Source organism: Hemibagrus wyckioides, linkage group LG03, assembly GCF_019097595.1.
Source record: "Hemibagrus wyckioides isolate EC202008001 linkage group LG03, SWU_Hwy_1.0, whole genome shotgun sequence".
Classification (NCBI taxonomy): Eukaryota; Metazoa; Chordata; class Actinopteri; order Siluriformes; family Bagridae; genus Hemibagrus; species Hemibagrus wyckioides.
The window spans coordinates 2,795,035-2,811,913 of record NC_080712.1 but is presented as its reverse complement, the minus strand read 5'-3'; the positions used below and the strand labels follow the sequence as shown (position 1 = coordinate 2,811,913).

The following is a 16,879-nucleotide window of genomic DNA, read 5'->3' as shown; positions in this document are numbered from 1 at the left end:
ATGCAGGTTGTGTAGTTCTGTGTAGTGTACTTATCTCCTGAAGGACCGTTGGTTCATTTCACTGTTCTGCAATGGCAGAAATGACATTAAAGGTTCTTGACCTGACCTGAGGCGTTGACCACAACAGGCTGGATAAATAGGGCTTAAATAAATAAATAAATAATCAGGGAACAAAGAGATCCAATCAGCATGAACCGGAGGAAGCAGGAAACAAGAAACGGGTGTGACTAATCAGCAGAAAGGAGAAGGGTTAATGAGAACAGGAAGCTTTGACCATAAAAGGAAAATGTTTACAAACAGGGACAGACACATCGAATTCCCTTTGTCTAGATTAGAACCAGTGAAAGTGTTTCCTGTTGTGGATCTGACCTGAAATCATCTAAAAATACACAATAAAGCAGTGAGGATTTGTTCATGAATGAGTCGACTCTTCAAATCGGCTCTTTGAGGTGAACACTGATTCACATGCTGCTTCTGAAAGACTTCTTGAAACAGTTTCTTCCACAGAAAAAAAAGAACAATAACTAGTCAAAACATTGCAATCTTTATCCATTAAAAAAATCAGTGAATCGTTTGCGAGCTGAAAGAGTTGATCATTTAATTTGATTCCTTATGATTCATTTAATTTATTTACTCTGAGGTGCTCTGTTTTCTAGGTATCAGAACATGCCCTTATACTTCTATGTCTCCAGATGTAAATATCTGCAGGGATGAAACCAGAATGCACAGAAAAAAATAATTTTATAACATTATATTTCTGCTAACTGATCCTCAAACTGCTCAGCTTGGTGTAGCTACATGTATGTTCTGGTTCCGGTTCTGGTTAGGTAGCGTGATTCATCTTTACTGAAAATGATCGACTTAAGTAAATCAATACAATATTAAACACTTGATTTTAATCTGTTAAGGTTTGTAAGTGTATGTAGTGTGATGTGGACAGATACTGTGTGTGTGTGTGTGTTCAATAATGAGGTCACATGACCATGTAGTCTGGACCTGGTTAAGGAACTGAATAATGCACCTAAACCCCTGGAAGCATCATGTCTCTAATATTTTGTTTGTTCTTTAAATTTTTGGTTTCATGACCAGATGACTGAAAAGAACAAAAAGAGCAAGTGTTTCCTTTTCCCTTGGGATATAATGCAATCATAACCAAGATTGCATTATATCCCATGGGAAGTGGGATCGGAAGGTCGGGGGTTCGAGCCCCAGCACTGCCAAGCTACTGCTGTTGGGCCCCTGAGTAAGTCCCTTAACCCTCTCTGCTCCAAGAGCACTGTATCATGACTGACCCTGTGCTCTGACCCCGGCTTCCTGATAAGCTGGGACATGTGAAAACCTGTGGCGGTGATGGCTCAAATGGTTAAGGCTCTGGGTTGTTGATACCCAGCACTCCTAGCAAGGCCCCCAACACCCCTTCTCCAGTGGCATCATGGCTGACCCTGCACTTTGACCCCAACCCCCAAGGATGGGATATGTGAAGAAAGAATTTGACTGTGCAGTAATGTATATGTGATAAAAATAAAGACAACATAAACTAGCATGTCAGTTCAGATGGGAAAGACGGATTCAGACTAAAAGTCCAGGAACACTCCCAGGAATCATTACATCCTACACATCCACATGGAAAACTAATCCCGTCTGAATAGGACCATGATAACGGTACTTCAAACCAAACACCACTTTAGGTTCCTATATCTAACCTTTTTATTTTATCTTAATTCTCTTCAGAGATTGTCTTGATGTACAATAACACACAGCGTGGTTTCGGACGCACTCATCCTTCCTAGGCGCACTATATAGTGAAGACGTGTGTGAATTGTGACGCGCCCCCTCGAGCTGCTCTGCTCGTGACCACAGGAAGTGATGCACTGCATGGTGATAAATCTGTCTTCTGTGACTCATGGTGGATGAAGATGCTGAAAGATACCTGGAGACACGCTCGGGGTTTTTCTACATGCTTCGTGTAATCCGGAGGGCGAAATGGATCCTTCGAGAAGAAGTGAGAGCGACTGGCAAGGGCTAGTGAACGAGGTGAGGGCAGTGAAGTGCGCGTCGCGTGCCGCCGGCAGTCAGCTGATTACTGGATAATATTCACCTACAGAGAGAGAGAGAGAGAGAGAGAGAGAGAGATGCACTGATCATGACATCAGACACTCATCCCAGATTAAAGCGCGCTCTTAATGCAGTGCTATTTTTATATCTTTAATAGATAAGTGCGGCGCGCGCAAAGGTAACGCGCAGATCCCTCTGTCTATCGGTTTGCCTCGAGACTCGAGATGATCTTTCATAAATGCACGAGATGATAAATTTATCTTCTCTTCAAGACAAAATGTCCATTACACATAGAGACACGAAGAGAAGCCACCACAGAGGATTATAGAAATCTCCCTCATGGCGTTTAGTCACATATACACATGATTACACACACACACACACACACACACACTTCACACATACATATGCACACACACACACTAAAGATACTGTACTGGACTCAGGTGAATCTGTTGGACCTGTTGTGTGCATCTCTTACCTCTGCTTTAAAGGTTTAGAAACATATCCAGTTTATTATTATTATTATTATTATTATTATAAATAATGTTATTTCATGGTTGTATGTTAAATATCTCAAATGGATTGTCCATTAGAAGGACCGCCATGAAGGATCAAACATCATACCTGAATTTAATAAACAAAAAAAAAATCTTTCAATGTGTTTGTAAACAACAGTAATAAACACACAAGGCAAAAATATTGAATGTCCACAACCAAAGTTACACAGTTTGGACACGATAGCAACAAAGCAGCTGATTTTTTGGAGGTTAAAAAAATCTTCAGTCTAGCATAAAATTATATTTTTGTTTAATTTGGGATTCAGTGTCAAAAGTACGGTGGCTGAGAAGTGCAAAACACAATAACCAACCTGAAAACACAAGGAGAATTCAGACAGAGCGGGAAATGTAGGAATAGATTGCGAATGGAATTGTTCCCTCTGATTATTTCTTGTACATGTGTGGAGTTCTGCCTTCACTTTAAACCATTTTTGTTTGATAGTGCAACTTTAAATCTTTTAAATAATTAACAAACATATACAGTATATTTATCTAAGAAAATGGAGTTCATTCTATTACTCTGATGTAGGACGTCTTATGACGTGTTTTTGGATATACTGATAGCGTATCATGGCCTAAAGATTAGTTTGCCATCTCTAAAAAACACCTGAAGAATGCTACATTGGAAAAAGTATTGGGACACCCCACCAGATCATTGAGTTCAGGGGTTGGGCTTGGCCCCTTAGTTCCAGTGAAAGGAACTCATAATGCTTCAGCTTCATACCAAGACATTTTGGACAATTTCATGCTCTTTGTGGGAACAGTTTGGGGATGACCCCTTCCTGTTCCAACATGACTAGAGTGGAGACTGTGAGCCAGACCTTCTCGTCCAACATCAGTGCCTGACCTCACAAATGCACTTCTAGAGGAATGGTTAAAAATTCCCATAAACACACTCCTAAACCTTGTGGAAAGCCTTCCCAGAAGAGTTGAAGCTGTTATAGCTGCAAAGGGCGGGACAACTCCATATTAATTACTACATATGGGATGTCATTAAAGTTCATGTGCATGTAAAGGCAGATGTCCCAAAACATTTGGCAGCGTAGTGTATATTAATTTATAAACAGGTTTACATGTTGTAGAAAAGGTCACTGGATAATGTTCTGCATCTGAATGTGTTTAAGCCACACACCCTTGTTGATGAGGATGTAACATACACCTGACCGGTCAGCTGATATTTGATAAAGGACAGCTTTAACAGGGCAGCATTTGGGTGTGTGTGTGTGTGTGTAATGGGTTTTATGTTTCTGCTGTTTCTGCCCTGAGGGCTAATTGCTGAAAAAATGAAAACATGAGTGTTTCCTTCCTGCCCTCAGTTCCTGGTGTGTAAGAGAAAGCTGGAGAGTAAGAAGGAGGCACTGCTGATTCTGTCCAAAGAGCTGGACACCTGCCAGCAGGAGCGGGACCAGTTTAAACTGATGGCCAATCAGCTGCGAGAGCGCCACCAAGGGCTGAAGAAAAAATACAGAGAGCTTATCGTGAGTGATTCGTTTCATTCTATTCAGCATCTTAAGCTCACGTCTTCATTTTAATGCTAAAATAATGTTGATAAAATACAAAGAATAAGTCAAGTATATATTCTGATCTGTTAATTCACTGATGTGCCAAGTTTCTGACTCACTGATTCCTGACTCACTGATTCCTGACTCACTGATTCCTGATTCGCTGATGCACATTTGGATGCACTGAGACTTCATGCACTGACTCACCGACTCACGAATTAACTGATACAGTGTTTTCCCTCATGCACTGAGACACTGCATCCCTGATTTACTGACTCAGATGAGTTGATTCACTGATGTAATGAATCACTGATTCTCAGACATACTGACTCACTGATTTACTGCTGCATTGTTTCCCTTGCACACTGATTCACTGATGCACCTACCTACTGATGTACTGATTCACTGTTGCATCGATTCACTGACTGAGGTAATGATGATGTACTGATTCACTTAAGTACTGGTTTCACTGATTAACTGTTACACTGACCTACAAATGTCCTGACTTACTGATGCATTGACACATTGATTCATTCATGCACTGCCACACTTATTTACTGCTGTACTGACTCACTGCCACACTAATGCACTGCCACACTTATTTACTGCTGTACTGACTCACTGCCACACTAATGCACTGCCACACTTATTTACTGCTGTACTGACTCACTGCCACACTAATGCACTGCCACACTTATTTACTGCTGTACTGACTCACTGCCACACTTATTTACTGCTGTACTGACTCACTGCCACACTAATGCACTGCCACACTTATTTACTGCTGTACTGACTCACTGCCACACTAATGCACTGCCACACTTATTTACTGCTGTACTGACTCACTGCCACACTAATGCACTGCCACACTTATTTACTGCTGTACTGACTCACTGCCACACTAATGCACTGCCACACTTATTTACTGCTGTACTGACTCACTGCCACACTTATTTACTGCTGTACTGACTCACTGCCACACTAATGCACTGCCACACTTATTTACTGCTGTACTGACTCACTGCCACACTAATGCACTGCCACACTTATTTACTGCTGTACTGACTCACTGCCACACTAATGCACTGCCACACTTATTTACTGCTGTACTGACTCAATGATTCACTGCTGTACTGACTCACTGATGCACTGACACTGATTCACTAATGCACTGACCTACTTATTTTCTCCTGTATTGACTCACGGATTCACTGATAGACCAATACACTGATATAGTGATTCACTCTGCACTGATTCACTTTGGCAGCGGTTGTCCTCGTGACGATTCACTCTGCACTGATTCACTGGTTCACAGATGCAGAGACTCACTGTGTTCTTCTGTTTTCAGGATGGTGACCCGACTTTACCTCCAGAAAAAAGGAACCAAGTGTGTATCTTTCATCTGATTTTATGAAGATTTATTGCTTGTTACAGAGAAGTGCAATATTTCTGTAGTTATTATCTCTGCATTAAGGAGAGTTGAACATTTTGTAGGTGAATTTAGCGCAGCTGCTGCGTGACACTGAGGAGAAGAACAGGAAGCTGAGTGATGAACTGAAAGAGCTGAATCAGCGATTAGTAGAGGTTCAAGGTGACAACAAGGTACATGCTTCACATTCAGTACTCCTCTGTTCACTCCTGATCACTCCTCTGCTCACTCCTGCTCACTCCTCTGCTCACTCCTGCTCACTCCTCTGCTCACTCCTGCTCACTCCTTTGATCACTCCTCTGATCACTCCTGCTCACTCCTCTGATCACCCATGCTCACTCCTCTGCTCACTCCTCTGCTCACTCCTCTGCTCACTCCTGCTCACTCCTCTGCTCACTCCTCTGCTCACTCCTGCTCACTCCTCTGCTCACTCCTCTGCTCACTCCTCTGCTCACTCCTGCTCACTCCTCTGATCACTCCTCCGCTCACTCCTCTGCTCACTCCTGCTCACGTCCCTGCTCACTTCCCTGCTCACTCCTCTGCTCACTCCTGCTCACTCCTCTGCTCACTCCTGCTCACTCCTCTGCTCACTCCTGCTCACTCCTCTGCTCACTCCTGCTCACTCCTTTGATCACTCCTCTGATCACTCCTGCTCACTCCTCTGATCACCCATGCTCACTTCCCTGCTCACTCCTCTGATCACTCATCTGATCACTCCTGCTCACTTATCTGATCACTCCTGCTCACTCCTCTGATCACTCCTGCTCACTCCTCTGATCACTCCTCTGATCACTCCTGCTCACTTCTTTTGATCACTCCTCTGATCACTCCTGCTCACTCCTCTGATCACTCCTGCTCACTTCTTTTGATCACTCCTCTGATCACTCCTGCTCACTCCTCTGATCACTCCTGCTCACTCCTCTGATCACTCCTCTGATCACTCCTGCTCACTCCTTTGATCACTCCTCTGCTCACTCCTGCTCACTCCTCTGATCACTCCTCTGATCACTCCTGCTCACTCATCTGCTCACTCCTCTGATCACTCCTGCTCACTCCTCTGATCACTCCTCTGATCACTCCTGCTCACTCCTTTGATCACTCCTCTGCTCACTCCTGCTCACTCCTCTGATCACTCCTCTGATCACTCCTGCTCACTCATCTGCTCACTCCTCTGATCACTCCTGCTCACTCCTTTGATCACTCCTGCTCACGCCTCTGCTCACTCCTGCTCACTCCTCTGATCACTCCTGCTCACTCCTTTGATCACTCGTCTGATCACTCCTGCTCACTCCCCTGCTCACTCCTCTGCTCACTCCTGCTAACTCTCACAGTTTTATAATGAACCCATCTGTAACTCACAAATAATAAATAAGAAGAAACAGCAGATTTCAGTTAAATAGGAAATACCCAGTGTGACGTAAAGGAGTTCTCAGTTAACTAACCATGAGTGTGTCTGTGTCACAGCTGCTGAGGATGACCATCGCTAAACAACGCCTTGGTGATGAAGAGGTCGGAGTTCGCCACTTTCCGGCTCACGAGAGAGAAGATCTCGTCCTGCAGCTGGAAAAAGCTCGAGAGCAGGTGACCATCCTTCTGCTCACACATATGAGCTGAGAAGGTGTAATGTAGTTATTACAGTTATAGACAAATTTGTAAAAAAAAAAAAAAAAAAAAAAAGGAGATCAGTGTGTGTGTGTGCTTATGGAAGACATCCTACAATATTTTCTTCTCCACAGCAATTTATTACATCAGACGTTTTATCTCTTCATAATTACATTTAATACTCGGTTAATTCCTGTCCTCACTTACGTTATAGCAGCTATAAACATTCCTCACCTCACCTCAGTCTTTTGTTTCTCTCTCTAAGACAAAAAATGATGCATTTTGTATTTTTACTGCAGATAAAGCACACAGCATAAACTCCGGAAAATGTCAGAAAACAAAGTTTTACCTCGGGTACAAAGTGATGGGGCTGGAGACTCTTTTTCCATAAACACTACATTAAATAGACGTGAATGAGCTGTTGCCATAGAAATGATAGCATAACGAAAGCATTTATATAAAGCGTTGACATGCAGCGTTCATCCAATCACGATCCAGAATTCCAGAGCGCCGTGACATAAAAAAATTTTATAACAGTGTTTATGTAACATACAAGAGTCTGAATGGTTCAATCTTATTGTAATCATGTTACTAACACTATATAACCAATTCTATTATAGTATTAAACAAACAGGTCACATGACTCGTTATCAGACCTCTCCCATTAAAAGATGACTATTTGTATAAAGTCAGAATCAGGGCCTGAGGTGTGTGACGGTGTGTATACACACACTGATTGTGTATGTCGTGTGTTTGCTCTGTGCAGAACTCGGAGCTGGAGCAGAGTGTGAAGGCGGCCATGGACGAGCTGCAGGACGTGCGGGCGGAAAGAAACGTGTATCAGGAGAAAGCTCACCGCCTCAACGTCGAGCTCAACCACATCCTGAGACGCCATGACGGCCGGCTCATAGACGTGGACGCTCTGTGTATGGAGAACAGGCGAGTGCTGCTGTGGAGAAGGAAACATTGATTTATTAGAAATGATTAGAATCCTGAAAGCTGAAACAGATAAGGGTCTTGGTGAATTCAGGTCTCTACAGAGCTGTGATGATACGTGACTGGGAGCCAAGAGAGAATCGTCTGTGTTTTCTGGGTGGGAGGGACTTACTCACTCTCTCCTGTCACTCACAGAGAGACTAGCCAATCCCATCGTGAGCATTTGTGAGCTTATGTACGAGGACATCGCTTTACTCTGAGTGTGTTACTCCACTCTCTGGAACTTCAGACACATACATCACGTGTCTTGGAGGAAATACGTGTTACCCTCAGAGCTGTGGTGTGATAGCAAAGTGCTGGCTGATGGGAGGCTGACTGGCAAATGATCAAATCGCTGAAGTTTATACTCTGAAATCTAAAATTTAGCTGCAATTACATGAGAAATAATGACATGAAAGCACTTAATGGTCTTTGATCACCGTACCGACATTTTATTCCTCTTTATCTTTTTTCACTCGTTCAAAACAAAATCTGTTATTTCCTTTCTTATCAACAGCGCTGCCTTTTTTTTAACCACACATAAACTATTTTCTCAGAGTTTAAATGACTTTCTCGCAGTAGTAAACTATACACTGATCAGGCATAACATTATGACCACCTATCTAATATTGCGTTGGTCTCCTTTGCTGCCAAAACAGCCCTGACCCGTCCTGCACTGTGTATTCTGACCCCTTTCTATCAGAACCAGCATTAACTTCTTCAGCAGTTTGAGCAACAGTATCTCGTCTGTTGGATCGGATCACACGGGCCAGCCTTCACTCCCCACATCCATCAATGAACCTTGACCACCCATGACCCTTTCGCCGGTTCACCACTGTTCCTTCCTTGGACCACTTTTGATAGATACTGACCACTGCAGACCGGGAACACCCCACAAGAGCTGCAGTTTTGGAGATGCTCTGATCCAGTGGTCTAGCCATCACAATTTGGCTCTTCATCAAACTCGCTCAAATCCTTACAATTTGCTCAAATCCTTGTCAATTTTCCTGCTTCAGCTTTGAGGACAAAATGTTGACTTGCTGCCTAATATATCCCACCCACTAACAGGGGCCATGATGAGGAGATACTCAGTCTTATTCACTTCACCTCTCAGTGGTCAGTATGTTATAGCTGATCGGTGTATGTCTGATGCGAATCCACAAATCTCTGATAATAAGAATGTATCATGAAGAATCTTCTGTCCCGTGAGGGAAACTGTACGTACTGCGGCTTCTGTGTTATCTTTCTTGATTGTGTTTTGCAGATATCTCCATGAACGCTTTGTACAGCTTCAGGAAGAAGTCTCTCTCCTCAAAACCAATTTGATGAAGTACAAGGTCAGTGCAAAGTAATTTCACATGAAATATCACACTCAGACTTTTTAGCTTTTACTGTAGTTTTATTTATTTATCCTGAGATGAATAAACACCTCCTCATCTGTATAACACATTTCTCCTGCTTGTGTTGGATGGCAGACTGCACTGGAGAGTAAGAAGAACTGTAAAGTGTACGGCAAGACCAACAGTAGTGCACTGACCGGAGTGCTCTCGGCTAAACAAGGTAGTGAACTGTTTCAGCCGTCACTGAGCGTCCATCCGTCATGTTTACTGTAAAATAAATGACACAGTCATCTCTGGAATCAATTATCTGTGATTATGCATCAGTTTACTAATAAGCAGAAGTGGACACAGGCTGGGGGCAGTGTTGAAAATGATTAACAAAGCACCTAGGATTCATTTCTAGAGGAATCATTTTCTTCCATATAATCTAGAGGGCACTTCGTCACATTTTCTCACATGCAAAGGAACCCTAAAGGGCACTTCTTCCTCTTGCATGAATTGGCACCCTATAGGGCACTTCACCTTTTTCACCTCATTTGAAGGACCTATAGGGCACTGCAGATCATTTATTCTATTAGGAGAGAACCCAAAAGGGCAGTGCATAATGTTTTTTTCAAATGTAGGGTCACCTTAAAGGGCATTTCATCTCATTTGCTCACTGGTTATCATGTCCTTTTCATTTGAAGGGCAGCCATTAGGGCATTTCTTCCCATTTTGTCCACTGTAAGGGCATACTAGAGTGCACATTATGCCAGCTTCATACAGGTCAGGGTATTCTACAGGACATTTCATCATTTTGTGTAGGAACATCCTTGAGGGCACTTTATTACATTTTCTCACATGTAGAGCCATCCCTTTTGTACATCACTACATCACTTTTGTGTGTGCAGTTCAGGAACTGCTGCTGTCTGAGGAAAACGGCTGCAGTCTGCCCGTGACACCACAGTCCATCAGCGACCTGAAGTCTTTAGCCACAGCGCTGCTGGAGACCATCCACGAGAAGAACATGGTCATTCAGCACCAACGCCAGACCAACAAGTGAGTGTTGAGTTTACACAGAGACTGCATAGCTGTGCTTCTGACACTTCATAAAGCTGATGTGAACCTCATGTTTCAGCAGATAAGATCCAGAGCTGGACATAGTGTTCGGAGAAAATGTAGTGTTGTTCTGAGAACCTGGGGTGGAGCTCACAAAACCTCTGGAGCACCCCATGTGGATATTTTTATTACCCAAAGCCTGAATAAATATAATGTGTTGTTGGATCAAGATGCTTGATGTTATTAAGCTACACAGTGTCATGTGAACGTTTATTGTGTGTGATGAACAGGATTCTGGGTAACAGAGTAGCCGAGCTGGAAGGGAAGCTGAAAGCACTGGAGATGTCTGGACTGTGGAGTTTACCTGGTAATCACACCTTTACACACACTGAGGTTTCTAATAAACGCTCTGAACTGCATGGATTTTAAATATTGTGTGTATTATGTGATATTTGGTATGTATTTCATTCTCCTGGCATTCATCTTACTGTGTTTAAAAACACAAATTTACACAGAAGTAACACACACTTTATCTTAGGTGCATTAACACTATTGAACATCAGACATGATGAGTCATTTGCTAACGAGTCGACTCTTTGAACGGATCTTTTATGCGAGTCGACTCATGTACACAAGTCATTTATATGTCTGTCATCACTGCTCTTACATTTTAATCGAAATGTTTCCTGTACGATTTTATGATGAATCTATCTATAGTCAGACAAAGGAGAAGGATTATGTTTTTTCGGGTTTAGAAAAATTAGTGAGTCATTTAGGAGTCATTTAGGAACTGAAATAGTTGACTCTTACTGGTCAAATGATCTAAATAGTTAAAACAGCCAAAAAACACTCTTTTTAAAAGTCAATAGTCTTGGTATGTTGGAAAAAAAACTATTTTTTGATTATTTCTACACTTTATTAACCTGAAAGTCTATGCTTTGAACTGCGTGTATCCTGAATATTGTGTTAAACATTTAGGTGATATTTGGTATGTATATATTTTTTTATATTTAAGTTCTGAAATGACCTGAGTCCCTGAGGATTCAGAGGTGTGATGTGTTAGCCAGTGCTCTCCACCGTCTGTAAACATTTTACTCAATAACAAAATTACACACATGGATATTCAGACTTCAGAGCTGTTTAGGACTCGAGTCTGAACTTGAATTTAAGCTTAAGAGGCATTGTGGATATGAATTTTAGGATCTTGTGCCTTTATATTTTCTTTGAGTTGTATTCCCAAGTATCTGTTGGAGGAAAAATGTCTAATAAAATAAAAAGCAGAAATGGACAGAAATAAAATGTAAAATGTCAGTATAAGCTGGATCAAGTGCTATTCTGTGAGTTGCTGAATAATTGCTGACCCCATTTTGTGCCATTATGTGATCATTACAATTCAGATTATTTATGCAGAAATATAAAAGACTCCTAATTATATATATATACACTATATTGCCAAAAGTATTCGCTCACCTGCCTTGACTCGCATATGAACTTAAGTGACATCCCATTCCTAATCCATAGGGTTCAATATGACGTCGGTCCACCCTTTGCAGCTATAACAGCTTCAACTCTTCTGGGAAGGCTGTCCACAAGGTTTAGGAGTGTGTTTATGGGAATTTTTGACCATTCTTCCAGAAGCAGGTCACACACTGATGTTGGATGAGAAGGCCTGGCTCTCAGTCTCCTCTCTAATTCATCCCAAAGGTGTTCTATCGGGTTGAGGTCAGGACTCTGTGCAGGCCAGTCAAGTTCATCCACACCAGACTCTGTCATCCATGTCTTTATGGACCTTGCTTTGGTCACTGGTGCACAGTCATGTTGGAAGAGGAAGGGGCCAGCTCCAAACTGTTCCCACAAAGTTGGGAGCATGGAATTGTCCAAAATGTCTTGGTATGCTGAAGCATTCAGAGTTCCTTTCACTGGAACTAAGGGGCCAAGCCCAGCTCCTGAAAAACAACCCCACACCATAATCCCCCCTCCACCAAACTTTACACTTGGCACAATGCAGTCAGACAAGTACCGTTCTCCTGGCAACCGCCAAACCCAGACTCGTCCATCAGATTGCCAGATGGAGAAGCGCGATTCGTCACTCCAGAGAACGCGTCTCCACTGCTCTAGAGTCCAGTGGCGGCGTGCTTTACACCACTGCATCCGACGCTTTGCATTGCACTTGGTGATGTATGGCTTGGATGCAGCTGCTCGGCCATGGAAACCCATTCCATGAAGCTCTCTGCGCACTGTTCTTGAGCTAATCTGAAGGCCACATGAAGTTTGGAGGTCTGTAGCGATTGACTCTGCAGAAAGTTGGTGACCTCTTCGCACTATGCGCCTCAGCATCCGCTGACCCCGCTCCGTCAGTTTACGTGGCCTACCACTTCGTGGCTGAGTTGCTGTCGTTCCCAAACACTTCCACGTTCTTATAATACAGCTGACAGTTGACTGTGGAATATTTAGGAGTGAGGAAATTTCACGACTGGATTTGTTGCACAGGTGGCATCCTATCACAGTTCCACGCTGGAATTCACTGAGCTCCTGAGAGCGACCCATTCTTTCACAAATGTTTGTAAAAACAGTCTGCATGCCTAGGTGCTTGATTTTATACACCTGTGGCCATGGAAGTGATTGGAACACCTGATTCTGATTATTTGGATGGGCGAGCGAATACTTTTGGCAATATAGTGTATATATATTTCAGTGCTCGTGATCTTCTCATTCATCTGACAGCAAAGAAATAAAACACTCTTTCCTTCTTCAGTCTAGTTTTACTTTTCTGTCTCTGCTTTTATAACCGTCTTACTCTCGTGTGTAACCTGACTCTGAATATGTGTAACTTTCCCTGTATAAATATTACTGTACATTGGGACATCAGATACTGAAATTCTTCCCTTCATGTTGATGTAGGTGTTTTGGAGTGAGTGTATTAAGACATGAATGTTTTTGAGATATTATTTCAGCTTTGTGACTATCGTGTCTTTTATTAACTGCCTCTTTTCTCTCTTTTTTTCCCCTTCTTTTTCCTGTCCTGATGAATCCTAGGCCTTACCTATAACGTGACTGTGGGACTGGGGAGTATGTTTCTTCTTCTTCTGCTTCTATATTCCCTTGTCGTTTTTGTCAGCTTTTTCTTGACGTGTTCATGTACTGTATGTTGAATTTACCTGCAGTTTAGTTAGTGATGAGCTGAAGTGTGATTGATTGACAGGAGGAAGAGACGTGATCATTCTGAGAGAACATCAGCAGGTCCAGCCGTCTGTGGGCCATGCGGTGCAGCCGCAGCACGGCTCTGCAGGTGAGACGCTAGGTACGTCACTTGCTAATCCTGCATCACAGGAACAGAGACATGGTTTCAGATTTAAATGAAGTACACTATATCGCCAAACGTTTTGGGACGTCTGCCTTAACCTGCACATGAATGTAATATGGAGTTGTCCCGCCCTTTGCAGCTATAACAGCTTCAACTCTTCTGGGAAGGCTTTCCACAAGGTTTAGGAGTGTGTTTATGGGAATGTTTTGACCATTCCGCTAGAAGCGCATTTGTGAGGTCAGGTACTGATGTTGGACGAGAAGGTCTGTCTCACAGTCTCCACTCTAATTCATCCCAAAGGTGTTCTATGGGGTTGAGGTCAGGACTCTGTGCAGGCCAGTCAAGTTCCTCCACACCAAACTCACTCATCCATGTCTTTATGGACCTTGCTTTGGTCACTGGTGTGCAGTCATGTTGGAACAGGAAGGGGTCATCCCCTAAGAGTTCCTTTTACTGGAACTAAGGGGCCGAGCCCAACCCCTGAAAAACAATAAATAATAATATAGTGTATAAAACATTCAAAACAATGTAAATACAGTGTATAGTGTTACAGTGATGAAGAGGAGTTACAGTTACTGTGATTAAACTCAGCAAATTACTAATAATTAATATTTTTAATTTATTTAAGACTGATACATTATAATGTATCTCGATCTCTTGTTCTGGGTTGGCAGTTACACCAATCATCTATAACATATTGACCACTGAGAGGTGAAGTGAATAAGACTGAGTATCTCCTCATCATGGCTCCTGTTAGTGGGTGGGATATATTAGGCAGCAAGTCAACATTTTGTCCTCAAAGTTGATGTTAGAAGCAGGAAAAATGGGCAAGCGTAAGGATTTGTGCGAGTTTGACCATAAGGATTAAATTGTGATGGCTAGACCACTGGATCAGAGCATCTCCAAAACTGCAGCTCTTGGGGGTGTTCCCGGTCTACAGTGGTCAATATTTATCAAAATTATCCTTTAAGTCCTGTAAGGTGCCAGATACCACAGCACATCTTCAGGGATTTAGTGGAGTCCATGAGTCGAGGGGTCAGGACTGTTTTGGCAGCAAAAAAGGGGACCAACACAATATTAGGCAGGTGGTCATAATGTTATGCCTGATCGGTGTATATCAGCTATACACATTCCTTCCCTTAACCAGCCTCTTTAAAATTTATAAGACAAAAATCGCAGCATGTCCCACAAAAACCAGTAGAGAGTGTAAACTCCTCTGTCCTGAAGATATCTGAAAACCTACAGTTGCATCACTGACACTGGAGACTCCTTCCATACATGTTACATAAACCATGAACGATGACAGTTCAAGTTCCTGTGAATAAGCTGTTTCTATAGAAACGATAAGGTATTAAAGCGAACTGTGATATCACACTGTGATCGTATCGTTTCAGGAGACGAGGAAGTCGTAACCGGAGAGGAAGTGACAGAAGATACAGCTCTCACTGCTGAGGAGTTTTCCAGGCCGCATCATCATAATCATCATCATCATCCTCCTCATCATCTTCGTCATCATCATCATCCTCACAGCACGGTCTGCTTGGAACACACATCTGAATCCAGCAGTCATCCTCTCACAGAAACCTCCAGCAGCTCACAGAAGAGTTCTGTGAAGACACGAACACATGATTACAAGCCGGAAACATTACACAGTAAAGAAGATCTGGCAACCCGTGACCATGGAAGCACAAGCACACCTCCAGCAGAGGATGCTGGGAAAGAGGGGAAAGAGGGCGGAGCTCCATTCACATGTTCAGAGGACAGTCCTGATATTCATATGGACGGAGCAGAGAGAGACACAAGTAACAAGACGGTGTGTAATGTGGACTGCACAGAACCGTCTGATGCTAGAACAGAGAACATGATGAGACAAGAACCGGAACCAGACACTCCAGATCAGAGCACATAGAATGCAGAACTCTTAATGAAACACTGATCCAATGCTTCTACACCTTTATCACGGTTTGTAATGTTGACACAGTACCTTTACTAAACATCTGAGTTTTCCAAGAGACATAAGCATCTTTTACGATAAGATCACGCTCTCGTAGCCTTCAGAACATCGGTCAGGTTTTTTTTGTCTTGTTAACGTATCTGAAATAAACATTGATCCTCCTGGTTTCCATCTTCCCGTGTTAAAAAACACAAATTTACGCAAAAGTAACACACACTTTATCTCTGGTGCATAAACACTATGGAACATCGGACACGATGAGTTATTTGCTAACGAGTCGACTCTTTAAACAGATCTTTTAGGTGAGTCGACTCGTGTAAATTTTTACCAAAATGTTTTTTTGTAAGATTTCATGACAAGAATCTATCTATAGTCAGACAAAGGAGAACGATTATGTTTTATCTGGTTTAGTCTTGGTACATCAGACGTTATTTTAATATTTCTCATAGTGATGAGCCATTTGCTAATGAGTCGACTCTTTGAACAAATCTTTTAGGTGAGTCGATTCACATATACGAATCATTAACATGTAAACGTTATCACTGCTCATACGTTTCCAGAGTGTTTTAATTGAAATGTTTCTAAAGACTGTAAGATTTTATGACAAGAATCCAGCTATAGTTAGACAAAGGAGAACGATTATGTTTTATCCGGTTTAGAAAAAATAGTGAGTCATTTTGGATCTGAAAGTGAGTCATTTAAGAACTGAAATAGTTGACTCTTACAGGTTAAAGGATCGAAATAGTGAAAACAGCCAAAAATCACTCCTTTTAAAAGTAAATAGTCTTGGATATGTAAAAAAAACCTAGTTTTTGAATATTTATATGCTTTATTAACGCTGACTAACCCCAATGCTGATTAGCGATTAATTAGCGATTAAATATTCGTCGTAAGGTCACTTTCACTGCGTCTGTGTTTGTAATCCTGTAGGTTATAGGTGCTGATCATTTTTGTAAATCTTAGGAACTACAGACTTCTGAGGAAAAGACGAGCTAAACATTTTTAAATGTTTACAGCGGTGGACTCTGGGACGCTATAAACAGGATGTTGGCCGGAGCTGGCTTCAAGCGTCTGTTAGCAAGAAGAGTGTTATGCTACGTGTCAAACATCATCAGATCAC

General features: G+C 42.3%; 1 protein-coding gene across 8 annotated transcripts; it reads left to right on the top strand.

Annotated features, from left to right (window-relative positions):
* The first annotated feature begins 1,841 nt into the window (after positions 1–1,841).
* ccdc149b (coiled-coil domain containing 149b) lies at positions 1,842–16,590 on the top strand. Of its 8 annotated transcripts, none has more exons than XM_058386796.1 (13): positions 1,842–2,034; positions 3,932–4,093; positions 5,466–5,504; positions 5,612–5,719; positions 7,011–7,127; positions 7,915–8,087; positions 9,388–9,460; positions 9,599–9,683; positions 10,354–10,501; positions 10,792–10,868; positions 13,538–13,570; positions 13,704–13,790; positions 15,203–16,589. In XM_058386796.1, the coding sequence occupies exons 1-13, from the start codon at positions 1,984–1,986 to the stop codon at positions 15,712–15,714; spliced, it is 1,665 nt and encodes a 554-aa protein (XP_058242779.1). In that variant the 5' UTR covers positions 1,842–1,983; the 3' UTR covers positions 15,715–16,589. The 8 variants fall into 8 exon arrangements, with proteins under 8 accessions (XP_058242779.1, XP_058242777.1, XP_058242776.1 ...); XM_058386794.1 differs by having other exon boundaries at positions 13,704–13,802; XM_058386793.1 differs by having other exon boundaries at positions 13,704–13,802; positions 15,200–16,588.
* Positions 16,591–16,879: the final 289 nt, after the last annotated feature.

Excerpts from the sequence above, each read along its gene's own strand:
- ccdc149b (XM_058386793.1), top strand. The coding sequence starts at position 1,984 with ATGGATCCTTCGAGAAGAAGTGAGAGCGACTGGCAAGGGCTAGTGAAC. Across the intron at positions 10,869-13,537 it reads TGGACTGTGGAGTTTACCTG|GCCTTACCTATAACGTGACT; the intron begins GTAATCACACCT and ends GATGAATCCTAG. Across the intron at positions 13,571-13,703 it reads CGTGACTGTGGGACTGGGGA|GAGGAAGAGACGTGATCATT; the intron begins GTATGTTTCTTC and ends ATTGATTGACAG.